General features: G+C 34.9%; 1 protein-coding gene across 1 annotated transcript; it reads left to right on the forward strand.

Moving 5' to 3' along the window:
* Positions 1-558: 558 nt before the first annotated feature.
* Positions 559-3256, forward strand: LOC131157061 (uncharacterized). The gene is made up of 2 exons (XM_058110926.1): positions 559-968; positions 1266-3256. The coding sequence occupies exon 2, from the start codon at positions 1591-1593 to the stop codon at positions 2755-2757; it is 1167 nt and encodes a 388-aa protein (XP_057966909.1). The 5' UTR covers positions 559-968; positions 1266-1590; the 3' UTR covers positions 2758-3256.
* The last annotated feature ends 13132 nt before the right edge of the window (positions 3257-16388 follow it).

The raw sequence follows: 16388 nt of genomic DNA on the forward strand, positions 1-16388 counted from the left end.
TTAAGGAGAATTTAAAGCATTATCTTTTCTATTTACAAATGTACCCCGAATCTAATATCTTTATTAATTTTTTCTTTATTTTATTTTTATAAAAAATAAAATCGGTCAATAAGTTTTAAACACTAAAAAATGAAGTGAAAAAAGGTTATCTTGAATAACCTTGATTTTAAAACAAGGCCCACATGTAACATTTGACTTTTTCTCTCCTTACTTCTTTTACTTTTTTGTCATTATATGGGGGTTGGGTTGGATGGAGCCACAACGGTCACCCAACCTATTTGTGTGATTTGTCTGAAATTACAAATAAAAGCTTTCAAAACTAGGCAATTTGATTTGCATTGGGTTGGTTTGTAGCAACAACAATCCTGTTTCGGATCAACGGATTCTCATACTTTTAAATTTTGTAGCCGTGATTCAAATCATCAGGCGATTTATTCCGGTTGAGTGTGGCTGGACCGACTGGTCTAATCTGAATTTAAACATCATATAATATGAAGAAACACACAAGAATATATAAATTTCCTTTCAAATGGACCGTATGGAAATTGTAGGGTTCGATCCGATCGAACCGCGCATTTATATATTTTCCAGTGCCCGTGGTGGCCCGACGGTGGTCCTAAAAAAGAATTCGAAGTTTCCGTATCGCAGCTACAAAAGACAAACGGACGGAAAATGTAAAATTAAAATGAAACGAAACACCAAGGCTTAAGGAGAGAGCGAGAGAGAGAGAATCAGGAGGAGGCGCGATCATGGGGGCCTTCAATCTTCGTCATTCAAGCGCGATTTCAAGGGAGAGGAATAGATAATTCAAATGCCCAGCAATTTGTAGAGAGAGAGAGAGAGAAGGGGGGGGGGGGAGCGAAGCTGTCGCATGAAGAAGCAAGAATGGAGGAGGAAGAGGCGGCATCGATATGGATTCCGAGCCTGTCGGTCTGAATTTCTATCGGATTCTGACCAGCTGCGACCAGGTCAGGCCTTCAATTTTCTCTCTCTAATCTTGAAGTTCATTGTTTTTTCGTGCGCGGTCTCTCTCTCTCTCTGAGGAGCATTTTGATGCTCTGCATAATCCGAAATCACTTCCAACTCTAACCTGTTCGCGATTTCTGTTATGTGAGTCAATTTTTTGTTTCTGAGAGAGTTTCTGTCGTTGTTAGCTTGTGAGATTGGAATAAATAAGGTTTGGGAATTGTTGAAGTGACAAGGCGATAAAATGTACATTTTAAGGGTTTTGCAATTTGTGGTTTTGATAATGAGGTTTTGCGCAGTTTCAAGCATAATGATCGTTTCGGTTTGACCCTAGATGATTGGAATTCAAAATCTATGAAATTGGAATTTGGAGGGAGAGTTGGTTGGGATCTCTCTGTTTATGGGTACTCGGCCTCTCTCAATTTTAAAAGATGTGTGCGGAGTCCGCTTTGTTATGTTCTACTGTCATTGCGGAGGTATTTTTTGGGTGTGTCGAACGTGAGCTTTAAGAAATGGAGTGAAACCCTAATCTAGTAGGGGAACTGGGGTTTCTATTATTCTAGCTGCAAGGTGGAAATTGATGATCTGATGTGTATAGTGTGTATGGAGTCTGTGTGTTGAGAAATGCAAGCACCACATCAGCATTTGCGGATCAATCTTGCAAATATAAAAGCTCAGATAGTTAAGAGACTCGGTCCTGAGAGGTCAAAGCATTACTTTTATTATTTGAATAGACTATTGAGTTTGAAGCTAAGCAAATCTGAATTCAATAAGCTTTGTTATCGGGTTCTAGGAAGAGAAAATGTTCAGCTGCATAATCAGCTTGTTAGATCGATCATAAAAAATGCTTGTCATGGAAAAGTGCCACCAACATGCATTCATAATAAGGAAGTTAAGCCTGCAGGTGATGGTTATCAGCACACAGTTTTGTTGAATGGCTATAGGGGGGTTAGGGACCATCCTAACGCTCTTGAATCAAATGGGAATTTTGACTCTGCTTCTCTTAAATCGACAGTTACTGTGGATGATGTTTCTAATGTAGTTTTAGAAAATGGGGATCTGACTCTCAGTGATGTTCGAAAGCCAGCGCAGCATGTTCAAGCACTCAATGAACCAACAATAAATGAAGGGGAAGTTTCACTGAACTGCTGTGCTAAATTATCATCAATAAAGGGACTGGAAGATGGTCCTGCTTCTGTAAAGAGCAAAGAGGGGTTTGAAGTATTAGCTGTTGATGGTGGAAATAATGCGCCAAGTAAAAATTTACTTGGTGGTCCACTTGGGGTTCCATGTTGCTCAGTTAGTGTTGGTGGGCCCTGCAAGGCTCTGCAGTTAGTGAGCAGTAGTGGCTGTAATAGCTCATTTGACAGTGGCACGTTGCTCGATACTACAACAATAAGGGAGCGTATGAAGCAGATTGCTGCAACACAGGGCCTTGAAGGGGTGTCAATTGACTCTGCTAATTTGTTGAATAATGGGTTGGATATTTACTTGAAGGGGTTAATCAGGTCTTGCACTGAACAGGTAGCAGCCAGATCTGGATGTGAGGCAGTGCAGAATCATGGTCACAAGCAACACAATCATGGGAAGCTAGTTAATGGTGTCAGGCCAGGTAATCATTATCAGATGCAAAGTAGCAGTAGGCCTTTGAAAGGCTCAAATGAACAGAAACCCCATTGTGTGGTTTCATTGCTGGATTTCAAGGTTGCGATGGAGCTTAATCCTCATCAACTTGGTGAAGACTGGCCAGTACTGGTAGAGAAAATATGTACACATGCATTTGAGGAATAAAGCCTGTAGGGTGAACCTCTGTGTCTTGTGCTCGTGATTCTTGTTGATGTCGTGATTTCTCTATCACGGCTGTGCTATCAAGATAAAGCTCTGTTGTTAACATGAGAATGGGAATCACGGCACATAATCTTTGTGTTCACTTGTCTTGGAGCTCGTCCTTAACCAGAAAGACCACATGAAATTGCAACCAACCAGATAGAATTGAGGAAGACAAACCATGTTTGGTTGCATTGTTGTAAGTTTAGTATACATGTTGGTTGTCTTATTATATATCTTTAATTTTATTTTTTATTTTTTATTTTTTGTTTTTTGTTTTTGTTTTCGTAATTTTCAACTGATGAGAGGGAAATTTTAGAACAGTTTTGTTGGAATAATCTCTGTAGCTTGGTAGCAAGTCAGAATTGCATGATCTTAGGATTCCTTTGTATGTATTTTAAACACTAAGATTTGATGGATCTCACTACTAAGTTACTAACGTGTAATTTTATTTAAATGCTCCCATTATTTGACCAGTGGAAACTACTCCAGGATGAATTAAGCTATCTCCTTGGTGTTTTATGCGGGGATTTGCCCTTGTTACTTTCCCCTGACTTTATGCCAAACTCTTCTGCTTTATCTCAATTTTGAAAAAGCTTCTCTATTGTTGTGTATTGTATTCATGGGTCAGTTGCATTATGCAGTTAATTAGCTGGCGAACATTTTGTCAACTGTCTGTTTTATTTTCATCTGGTCACAGAATGTCATTATATACTTTTGTGTTTATATTATCCTCCACAGGCAACTTATTTGTGAAGCACCAATGATTGCCTTTCTTCTGACTGAAGATAGATTTTCCTTTCTTATTGTTATTGTTGGTTTTTTTTTTCTCCTGATTATAGGGCCCAGTTGGAGGTGAAGAGTTCATTGTTAGTGTGGTTTTAAGCATGAAACTCGCACTGCTACTCAATTTAATTCATGTGCAGCAAGATTTTTTGGTAGAAGTAGTTTCAAGCATCATAATGTTGAAACCACAACTAGCCGCATTGATGACTGTATTGCTGAGCACCATTACAAAGCACTTTAATATATATATATATATATATTTTTTTTTTTTTTCTACTAAAGCGTTAGTAGACCCCAAGTAGTTGCAATTATGTTGAAGGGAGAGAGATGATTTTATTTTACTTCTCAATTAAATTGTAATTCTGAGAACATAGATGAGTTATGTACAAGCTACTGAAAGTTCAAAGGTCTAATAATACTTGCCTGTGATCATGGCTTACAAAATATTTTGAGTCTTGCCTCAAGGCATGACAATTGAAAAACTAAAGACCTAACACTTATCAAGGTGATTGATGGACAAAAAATCAGAAAATTCAGGCTGATTGCATCATTAATTATATATTTGTGTACTAGGCTCTTTAGTTTTCTGTTTTGCATGGTTTAGGCTTGTTTGCACACATTTTGATTTCTTTTTGGGTCATTTTAGTGTTACTGTTCAGTGCTGGGCAACTTAGTATTTTTTTTAAAATTTTAATGTTATTATTATTTTTTGCTTTCCTTTGTGCCAAAAGGGTGCTACTACATAGGAGAGTGCTTGCTAACTAATTTGGTGTTTTTGGAAACATGGTATTTGTTAGACTACCACTTCACCTAAAAGCTTAAGCTCTTAGGTTGTTGGCAAACAATGTATGTCAAGCTTTAACACTATTGCATGTGAAGCCCGATTGCACATGGAAAGATGATCAATTGATGAAAAACACCCATTATGGGGAACACAATAAATTTTAAACACCGCACATAAACACGGGCAACAAGACTAGAACTCAGGACCTCCTAGTAACTAGCTCTAATGTCATGCTAGATTATCACTTCACCTAAAAGCTTAAACTATTAGGTTATGGGCCAACAATGTATATCAAGCTTTAACAATACTCGAAACATTATAAATCGTTGTAACATGCTGCCCCTGGAGACAACAAGAATACTATATTGCTGTGTGAATTGGAGGTGCTGATAACCCCACAACTCCTAAGGTTTCAATAGCCATTTTTGGGAACTTTTGATTAGTGAGTTGGATTAATGGTACCTAGTTCAGCTACAAACTGTTGCTACTAGTAATTTAATAGGGATGGGGCAGAAGCAAGAGAGAGTAACATGCAACTAAACAGAAAGACCAAAGCCTTCCAGCCACATGGTATTTGAGTTTTTACAATCCTGCAAAATTCCCGTGATAGAAGACCATAAAGATGCAAAGAACAACCCTATTCCATAATAAGCGAGGAGTAAAATAGTCTCTGAAGATCCTGTAATCTCTTTTCAGCCAAGTGCAGCACTCCATTAAAAATATAGCACAGCTCCATAATATCTGCCTTGCCTCTGTCGAAAATCTCCAATTCTTCTTGAGAAACATTCTGTCCATGGAAGCTGGATAAATCCCACTTTGCTGGACTACATTAAAAATAGAATTACATGACTGCTACGCAGCCGGGCTATGTGAGAAGAGATGGGTATTCATTACTACTTGCACGTAATACATGTCAGGAGATAATATCTTACAAGGCCGTCTCATCTATAAACTGTCATTATGTTAATCCTATTGAGTACGTATACAGTATGCTGCATGAAAGGGGTAGGTTTGAAAAGAATCTTAGCTTTCTAGATAATTTTATAAATGAATATTGATATGGGCGTAGAAAGTTGGAAGAGTTTGGTTCTTATGAGTCATGTCCAATTTTTGTGGGAAGTTTAATTCTTCCCAGTCCTGCAACATGTTGTTTTTGGTCTCTCAAGTTATTATTTTTGACAATAAAGAGACTATTTAAGCATTTAAGTGATTATGAGGTTCTTAAAATAGTTTTATCATGTTGGTATATATACCATTTCCTGACAAATTAATGCTTCTCCTGATTATTGATAGGTCATAACTCAGATAAGGAGAAAAATTCTAGAAAGCACAGATGTGAGCCTCTCAATGAATCACATTTTGATCTGATTCTGAACCCAATAATTCACATTTTGATCTGAATCCATTTAACCGACAGATGATATGGCCAAATACATGTTCTATGTACTGTAATATGGTTAAAGATTTGGCCATGAATTCCATCGTTGTATAAATATATGAATAGGACTTGTGGCTCTTTCAATTTTTTCTCTTTGACAGTTCCATGGACAACTCTGCAACACCATTTCCAGCTATCAATTTTGAGACCACATTCGGCAACTTTCGATCACTTCAGAGATAGTAAATTTTCTTTCATTTTTAGCATATTTCTTTTTTGTACTTCTCTCTCTCTCTCTCTCTCTCTCTCTCTCTCTCTCTATAGATTGTGCAATGGTTGAAATATCAAATTGTTAAAATTGTGAGATGGGTGCTAAAGTTCAGCTTGATGGAATTATTAGCTTTTTGTTGATTTTTGTGAACCTTCCATTCACCTCTCTCTCTCTCTCAATAAAATTTGTCCAAATATTTTTTTCCAGAGCGCTTGCATTAACTGATTGAGCCCTGATTGGATAGGTTTTGATTTCCAAAGTCATCATGTTGGATAATTGGATTAAATGTCTAAACAGTGACAAATTGAAAATGAACTGCGTAAACTAATTTATCAGATTACTTGATTGAATATGATTAAGGGAATTCCTATTGTATCAAATTAGGGTATGTTTTGATTTGACCAGAATACAATTTATTGACAGATCCACTTGCTCCACATGCTGTAATTCCAACCCTAAACTATAACAAGGTTTCAGGTTTTATTATTATTATTATTATTTATCATTTCTTTGTTGTTGTTCATTTTTATCTTTTTAATAATGCAACTTTTTGTGTGGATCATTTGTTCAGTTCCTTGGACAACAAATGAGATTCAGCAAGTTTGCATAGTGTTTATGTGATGTATATTTGGCAATTGAACAAGTGAACTAGTTCTTTATGGGCGTCACCCGGGCTTGCAATTGAACATTTTTTCGTGGAAATATTCTATTGATTTTATTTTATTTTTATTGTTACTTGTCAGAATTTTAAATATGCTACCCATAACAAGATTATGGAACAGTTATCAAACCAATATAATGGGCATTTGCTTAAGGAGATGACCGATATATCATTTTATTTTGGTTCAGGTAATTACTATTTATGCAACTTTTCATTTTCGGACATCATACTCTGTGTTTTTTTTTTTAATATTGATTTAATAATCCTTTATTTTCTTTCTGTTAGTTTTGGGCATGCTATACATGTTTATTTAGATTTATCATGGGTCCTGTTAACAAGTTCCCCAGGCGCAGTAGCTAAACGTTATTCATTTAGGAAATTTTCTTCATTCAATGCATTGGAGATCATCATATTCAAAGTTAACAGCTGCATTAAATGCAATAATATTTCTTAAAATAGCACCTTAACTAGTTCCTGCAGGGCGACATTAACAAAATTTATTTAATATAAATAAAAAAATTATATCAAAATCAAAAGTTGCCATTGCACTAATTTTTGTGAAAGTTTCATTCACTCCCTCTCTCTCTCTCTCTCTCTCTCTCTCTCTCTCTCTCTATGAATTTTTTGTCTAATTATTTTTTTTTTCTGTAGCAATTGCATGAATTGATTGAGCACTGATTCCGTAGGTTTTGATTTCCAAATTCCTAATGTTGGATAACTGGATTAAATGTCTAAACAGTGACAAATTGAAAATGGACTGTAAATTATGATTTATCAGATTACTTGATTGAATCAGATTAAGGGAATTCCTACTGTATCAAATTAGGGTATGTGTTTATTTTACCAGAATACAATTTATTGACAGAGACCCACTTGCTCCACATGCTGTAATTCCAACCCTATACTATAACAAGGTTTCAGGTGTTATTATTATTATTATTATTATTATTATTATTATTATTATTATTATCATTTCTTAGTTGTTGAACTCAATTTAAGAGTCATGTGGTTCATTTTTATCTTTTTAATAATGCAACTTTTTGTGTGGATCATTTGTTCAGTTCCGGCTTGCAATTGAACATTTTTTCGTGGAAATATTTTTATTGATTTTATTTATTTATTTTTTTTATCGTTACTTCTCAGAATTTTAAATATGCTACCCTTAACAAGATTACGGAACGGTAATGAAAACAATATAATGGGCATTTGCTTAACGAGATGACTGATATGTCCTTTTATTTTGGTTCAGGTAATTACTATTTATGCAACTTTTCATTTTATGACATCACACAATTTTTTTTTTTGATATTGATTTAATCATCATTGATTTTCTTTCTGTTAGTTTTGAGCATGCTATACATGTTTATTTAAATTTATCATACCCTCTTAACAAGTTCCCAGGCGTAGTAGCTAAACATTATTCATTTAGGAAATTCTTTTCATTCAATGCATTGGAAGTCATAACAGCTGCATTATATGCAATAATATTTCTTAAAATAGCATCTTAACTAGTTCCTGTGGGGCGTCACCTGGGCTTGCAATTGAACATTTTTTCGTGGAAGTATTTTTATTGATTTTACTTATTTTTATTGTTAATTGTCAGAATTTTCAATATGCTACCCGTAACAAGATTATGGAACAGTAATCCAAACAGTATAATGGGCATTTGCTTAAGGAGATGACATGTCCTTTATTTTGGTTCAGGTAATTACTACTCATGCAACTTTTCATTTTCTGACATCATACACTGTTTTGTTTTTAATATTGAATTAACTATCATTTATTTTCTTTCTGTTAGCTTTGATCATGCTATACATGTTTATTTAAATTTAGGATAAAGGACCCTCATCCCCCCTCTCCGGAGGTTTCAAAAATGTCACAAACTTTTCTTGAGATTTTAAAAATGTCACAGATCTCTTCTAAGGTTTGTCAAAAAGACACCAACTCCCCCTTAAAAAACTTATTTTTTTGGCAAAATACAAGGGAGATTTGTGATTTTTCGATAAACCTTAAGAGGGTCATTGTCTTTTTACCAAATTTCAAGGGAGATCAGTGTCTTTGTCCTTCAATTTTTCATGGGTCATGCTAACAAGTTCCCCAGGCGCAGCAGGTAAACATTATTCATATGGGAAATTTGCTTCATTCAATCCATTGGAGATCATCATATTCAAAGTTAACAGCTGCATTAAATGCAATAATTTTTCTTAAAATAGCATCTTAACTAGTTCCTTTGGGGCTCACATTAACAAAATTCATTTAATAATTGATATAAGTAAAACAACTATATCAAAATCAAAAGTTGCCAATGCACTAATTAGTTTAACGTTCAACCCATGCAATATGCTGGTTCACCTCTGTGTCGAGGCAAGTGTGCGGCATTCCTTCTTTATTTAATATATTTTTTTTAATTTTTAGACAAGGTAAATTTATTGAGAGAAGATGTTTATATCCTTCTAAGATTAAAAAAAAAATAGAAATAGAGATCTGAGAAAAGAGAAGGAATTTAAGGAACCAAAGAACAAAATAAAACAAAAGAGCACGCTAACAAGGTCCTCCCATCTCGCTGATGACTGGTGAAGCAGATTTCACTAAAGCAGCCAGCAGGATACAACCAGAAAGAAGCCGAGAAAATAATTTTGTCCAAAGCATGTGTGAAGATACCTGAAAAATATGATTTTGTTACATCCTTGTGCCTCCCGAAGCCTTTGAAAAAAATAAACCAAAATCTTCCAGACAGTTGGGGCATGCCAAAAATTCACCAAAGAAACCAAAAACTTATTCCATATGCCCCAAGCCGCAGAGCAATGCAGGAATAAATGAGAACACGACTCTTCAATACCATAACATGTTGCACACACATAGGGGGAGGGAATAAAGCTTTGTGGCGTTAATGTGCAACAAATATTGTTGGTTCTAACGCTTCTAAGGGTGACCAAGCAAGAAAAAGCCTGTACCTTGGAGGGAACCTGGGCTTTCCAAGCATGATTGTTATGAAGGAAAGGGTGGAAGAAATAATCTAGTGAGAGCAAAAAACTTTGCAAGTAAACACGGGCAGATCCATCCAAAGTCTTAGTCCTATAATCCCTTTCCAGTAGAAGGCCAGATAGAAATCCACAAACTTTGAAGCAAGGAAAGTTCATCGGCCTCCTTATCATTGAGATCCCTATGGAAATGAAAATCCTAGGATATACAATCCCCATCAAGAATCATAGAAAAGGAAAGAGGCACATTATGAATAGTGGTGAGATGAGGAAGAGACGGAAGCACAATTGAAAAGCTGTCCTATAATCATAAACCTGCTTAAACCTAATTTTGAGAGCTGTCTCCTACATAATAAAACGAAAGAATAAGGATGAAATCTGCGATGAATTTCTGTGGGCTTTCACCAGTTTAAATCCAATCTCCCTCATTTTCCTACAAGAAAAATTTATTACTGATCACTTTCTGTGAAAGAGATTTAGTTTCCAACTTAGCTGTTACTCAAAAATCTTAAACGAAGAAACAAAAAATAACGAGGTATAGAAGAATGAGAAACTTGAATCAGACCCATCCACCTAAAGAAAAAGATGGTACCCTTCCAAATATCAAGACATTTAGATATCTTAGCAACTATTGGATCCCAAAATCAAGCCAGCTCGAGGATTACAACCAAATAGAACCCAAAACAATTCACAGGCCATTGAAAAAGCAAAACTAGAAGTCATATTTGAACTCAAATTAATAGCTCCTAACCCAATCTTTCCTGCACTATACCTTATTACCAGTTACTGGTTATTTGGTGTCAGTTATTCAGTATTACGGCTGTGTGCTAGTGAGTTAAGTGTATGATGGTCACCATGATGTACATAAGTGATGACACAGTATATACAGAGAGGGAGACTTAACCCTGCACCTGCAGTTACATTTTCTTTGTTCCAGGTAACTAAACATTCTTAACATGGTATCAGAGCATGGTTCCGAACCTACACCATAAGTGCTGCAGCACTGCCAAACTGAGCCTTAAACCTCGCAAGCCTATGCATGTCTGCCACTGTAGGAAGCTTGTCCACATCATTGCAGGCCTGAAACAACTCTAGAAGATATATTGACTATATCTGTTACTGGTTATGGGAAAAGGTAATGATGCTAAAAGGCTGTGGAGATGTGCTTTTGGGGCTGTGTTGTGGGGAATTTGGATGGAAAGAAATGCTAGAACTTTTACAGGGAAGAGATTATCAGTAGGATTTATTTGGGAGAGGATTTGATACTTGGCTTCTCTTTCGGCTTATAGTGCAGGCTGTTTTAAGGGTTGCTGTTTTCAAGATGTCATCAAAGACAGTAGTGTTTTATTGTCATGATTTTTTTTTTTTTCCTCAAGTTTTTTTTTTTTTTTTTTTTAATTTGAGGACTTGTTTCCCCTTTTTTGCATCTTTTTCTTTTTCTGCTTTTGAATAAATTTTATTTTTATTTTATTCTTTTTTTGGATAACAAAAGAATTCTACTAGTTGGAAGGAAGGAGAGACTACAATTCTCAGGTGGACAAGAAGTGCTTAAGCAAAAACCAAAAGAAAGCATAAAAGAAAATAATAATGGAAAAACCTAGCAAAGCTAAGACAAAAAGAACCCATTTTAACGTTGACCTTTTGTTGAAGACAAAAAGAACCCATTTTCACGTTGACCTTTTGTTGCCTTGCTCTTACCTCCAATAGCCGGACCTCATTGCCTCTAGGATCAGAACCATATTTTCATCTTCTCCATCAGTTGCTCAGCGTCCATAATCCATATCATTTCTACTACCTCCCTTCAGATTGGCATGGGTAGGCAAAATACCTTCCTGTTTCTGATCATTCACCTGATTTTTCTTACCCAAACACTGATCATCAAAAATAAGATATTTACAGTTTGAAGTTATCCGTATAAATGGACTTTTATGAACTTTTGTTTATAAGATATTTTCACACTTCCACGTGTAAAATATGTATGCCGGAGTGAGACATGAAATATACACAAAAAGTGAGGGAGAAAACATGGTTAACCCAAGACCTTAGATCTTCGAATAAAATTTGGTGTCTACAATATATATGTGCATTCTCATAAAAAATAAAATTTTTTATTGCAATGAATAGCATTTAATCCGTTCATATTTTTTTAAGAAGCAATATAAGTAAAGAAAAAGAAAAACCTAAAGCATGATAATTGTTAAAGAAGAAGAAACTAAAAAATTTCATGCATATGATTTTTGCTTATTCTATATGTTTGGACATTAAACTATATTACCAATTCATTCAATTAGATGGAAAAATATTTTATAATTTTTTTTAAAATTATAAATTAGAACACATTTTGAGTTATTAACTTCGAATTAGAAAACTTTATTTTTTTAATTGGGCATAATGCATTTTTAATTTTATATATATACACACACACACACGCTTGGTATATCTTGTAGGATCAAACTGCAATATTTAATTAAAGGATAAAGGACATCTGAATGAGCGAAACAAATCTCGTAGGACCAAGCTGCGAGATTTGTCACGCGTCAGCTCATAGGTCATTTCCAAAGAAAATCTTACAACTTGGTCCTGCGAGATTTGTTTCGCCAACCTTGCCATGCGTCACTACTAGAAATGCTGCACGTTTAAATCTCGCAGCGTGGTGCTACGAGATTACGTAAACATTAAACTAAGAAAATTTTTCCTAAACATAGTATTATTTAATATTTTATTTTAAATTAATAATAAAACGGGAAAAAACTTGATAATCATGCCAGGTTCAAAAGTTAACAATTCAAATGGTGACATGTGTCAACAATCCAACAATAAAAACAGAGTTTTAAAACTGAGACTAGTGAGTTGGTTGGTTTCGTAAGTCAAATTGATGACTCAGCATGATAAAATAATATATAGTAACGTATTAATTATGTGTATGCATAAATATTTACATATATTAGCAAGTTGAAGCAACAAAAAAAGCACAAGTATAAATTTTAACACCCATATAAATACAATTGAAGTTTTTGAATTACGTTTTTTTTTTTGGCAAAAAAATATTCTTTAAAATTTTTATTTACTTTTAATTAAAAAATAATATAATATTTGAAGTTATTGTGTCTATTCTTTAAAATTTATACTTTTTTTTTTCCAAAACAAAATATATATAGTTGATGTTGGTGTGGTTGTGGTGTTTGTATGTGTAATGTTCCATTAATTGCCTAGAGTAACTGGTGTGATGACACTAAGGGTGGTAAAATGGATCGAAACCCATGACCTGTGGCCCACTCGTTTAAATCGGATTTTGGTTTAATACAAGTCGATCCGTTTATAAATGGGTCAATTTGGATCTGACCCATTTATTAAATGGGTAGGCGAGTTCGAGTCAGACCACCCGCCAAGTGACCCAACTATCTTAATACATATAACTTAACCAGCCCATTTCCATTCCATTGGGCATTCACAGATCTGCATTGCACTTTCATTATGCCAATCTACAATCTTCTTCTTCACACGTCACAGATTCACAATTCCGCTTGTCCTCATCTTCGGTTACGACGGTTAGGGTGTAAGTTTAACATAAACACGATTTAATCATTGGATCTTCGAAACTCATAATTTTATACAACAAACAAGAAACTTATACCTTGATCCATGCTTCCAAGTGAATATGCTTGGGTTGTGTTTCTATCTCACAACCTTACGTTTCCTTGTGCTTTTCTTAATTTGATGGAAAAGTAACACAAGCTTCCTAGGATGAGATAAGACCAGCACCAACCACCTTTTATATACTAATCACTTCCATCAAGTGATTAATTAACATTCATAACTTATCATAACTATGACTCCTCAAATTCTGAGAAGTCATTATTGTAAATAGACTCTTCATATCATGTAAATAAATATAATCATAATTTAAAACCTTTCATATTACTTAAATAAATATAATCATAATTTTATTTGAGGCAATTTATTTATGTCTTACATTCTCCCACTTGGCTCAAGTGAAATTACTTAACATAGTTTATCATAATGCGCATACATTAGTTATCATTAATATGTAGAAAACTTGTAGGAGTCATGGCGGTTCCATATCATAGTTATTAACATAGTTCCTTCCATGCACTACAATACAAGTTCCACTACATATAATGATTTTTAGTAGAGAGACATACATTAGGTCCAACTTTAATCCTGTTATCATTATTTTATAACAATTATATATAAAAAATGGAAAACAGAAATAGCAGAAACATTTTCATTATCGAGCTTAAATATCAATTGAACAACATACATTAAGATTCAATAATGCCCATCTTTTCAACATGACCAATAAATGTTTTGGGCGGCAATCCTTTTGTCAAAAGATTTGCTATCATACAATCAGTGCTAATATGTTCAATTGACACTTGTTTCTGTACGTCTTCTTTAATAGCAAAGTATTTCAATTCCATATGCTTAGCACCCTTGGAATACTTATCATTCTTAGAGAAGAAGATAGTTGCAGAATTATCACAATAAATTTTCAATGACTTGGACACACTGTCGACTATTCCAAGTCCTCAAATAAAATTCCGCAACCAATTAGCTTGAACTGTAGCCTCAAAGTAAGCTATAAATTCAGCTTCCATAGTGGATGCAACAATTATTGACTGCTTCACACTCTTCCATGAAATTGCTCCTTCGACTAGCAAGTATACATAGCCAAATGTGGACTTTCTTGTATCCACACATCCAACAAAATCGGAATCCGAATATCCAACCACCTCAAGATGATTAGACCTTCGATACATAAGCTTGTAATCTTTCGTTCCTTGCAAGTATCTTAGAACTTTCTTTGCAGCCTTCTAGTGAATCGTTCCTGGATTACTTTGATATCTACAAAGCATTCCAACTGCAAAGCTAATGTCAGGCCTTGTGCACGTTTAAGCATACCTCAAGCTCCCAACAACAAATGCATAAGGTGTCCTTCATTTGCCTCCGTTCTAGATCATTTTTAGGACATTGCATGAGACTGAACTTGTCTCCTTTCTGAATTGGAACGGGTGATATTGAGCATTTTTCCATGTTAAATCTTTCTAAAACTTTATTTATATAACCTTTCTGAGACAAACCAACCAGTCCTTGGGACCAATCTCGAAATATTTCTATTCCGATCACATACTTTGCCTCTCCCATATCTTTCATTTCAAAGTTTTTAGAGAGAGATTCTTTAGTCTTATGTAACAGACTAAGTTCATTAGTTGCAAGCAAAATGTCATCAACATACAAAATCAAGAATATAAACTTACTCACCCCCAGGGTGTGGCTCAGGTGGTAGTGCGGGTTGCGGGAGTGCCTTTCACAAGGTCAGGTGTTCAAACCCTCCCGGGTTTGTTTCCGCTCCCTGGACTCTTGAATTTACCCTCCCTTTGGAGTTGTGGGGTCAACTTCAAGGGGAGCGGGATTAGTTATGTGGACTGTAAAACGACACGTAGATACCTGATGCGTAATCCCCCCCCCAAAAAAAAAAAAAAAGAATATAAACTTACTCCCACTAATCTTCAGATATATACACCAATCAACAATGTTTTCTTTAAATCCAAAGGAACCAATGATATTATTAAACTTAAGATACAATTGTCAGGAAGCTTATTTAAGTCTGTATATTGACTTCTTAAGTTTACACACCAAATTTTCTTTCCCTTCAACTGTAAAACCCAATGGTTGATCCATATAAACATCTTCATCTAAATTCCCATTTAGAAAGACATTTTTCACATCCATTTGATATAACTCTAAATCGTAATGAGCTACTAAAGCCATAATAATTCTGAAAGAATCTTTCTTAGAGATCGGTGAAAAGATCTCTTTATAATCAATACCATCTTTCTGAGTAAAGCCTTTAGCAGCAAGTCTGGCATTATAACATTCAAGGTTACCACGAGAGTCTCGTTTGGTTTTAAAAACCCATTTACATCCAACTCTCTTGCAACCTTCTAGAAATTCTACAAGATCCCAGACTTCATTTTGTTTCATAGACTTTAACTCTTCTTTCATGGCATCCATCCATTTATCAGAATTATCACAGCTAATGGCCTGTGAAAACAAAACTGGATCATCTTCAATTCCTAATTCAAAATCTGACTCTTGAAGATAAACCACATAATCATCTGAGATTGCAGATCTCTTTTCTCTTTGAGATCGCCTTAATGCAACCTCTTGTGGTTTTTCTATAATAGGTTTATTTTGAATAGCGGGAATTGTAATTTCCTTAATTTCCACATTTAATGGAACCATACTCCCACTAGTTTCATCATTCTCAATGAACCTAGCATTTCCAGTTTCAACTATTTTTGTGACATGATTAGGACAATAAAATATACACCCTTTTGATTTTTTTGGATAACCAATGAAATTACCACTGATTGTTCTTGCATCCAACTTCTTTTCTTGTGGATTATAAACTTTAATTTCTGCTTGACAACCCCAAACATGCAGGTGTTACAAACTTGGTTTCCTGCTAGTCCAAAGCTCAAATAGTGTCTTTGGAATTGCCTTACTAGGAACACAATTTAATACATACATGGCAAATTTTAAAGCATACATCCACAATGAATTGGGTAAAGACTTTCTACTTATCATGCTCCTAATCATATCCATCAAAGTCCTATTACGCTTTTCTGATACACCATTCTGTTCTGGTGTACTTGGCATTGTGTATTGAGCACAGATACCACGTTTTTCAAGGAATTTAGAAAATGGAC

The sequence above is a fragment of the Malania oleifera genome, chromosome 6 (assembly GCF_029873635.1).
Source record: "Malania oleifera isolate guangnan ecotype guangnan chromosome 6, ASM2987363v1, whole genome shotgun sequence".
Classification (NCBI taxonomy): Eukaryota; Viridiplantae; Streptophyta; class Magnoliopsida; order Santalales; family Ximeniaceae; genus Malania; species Malania oleifera.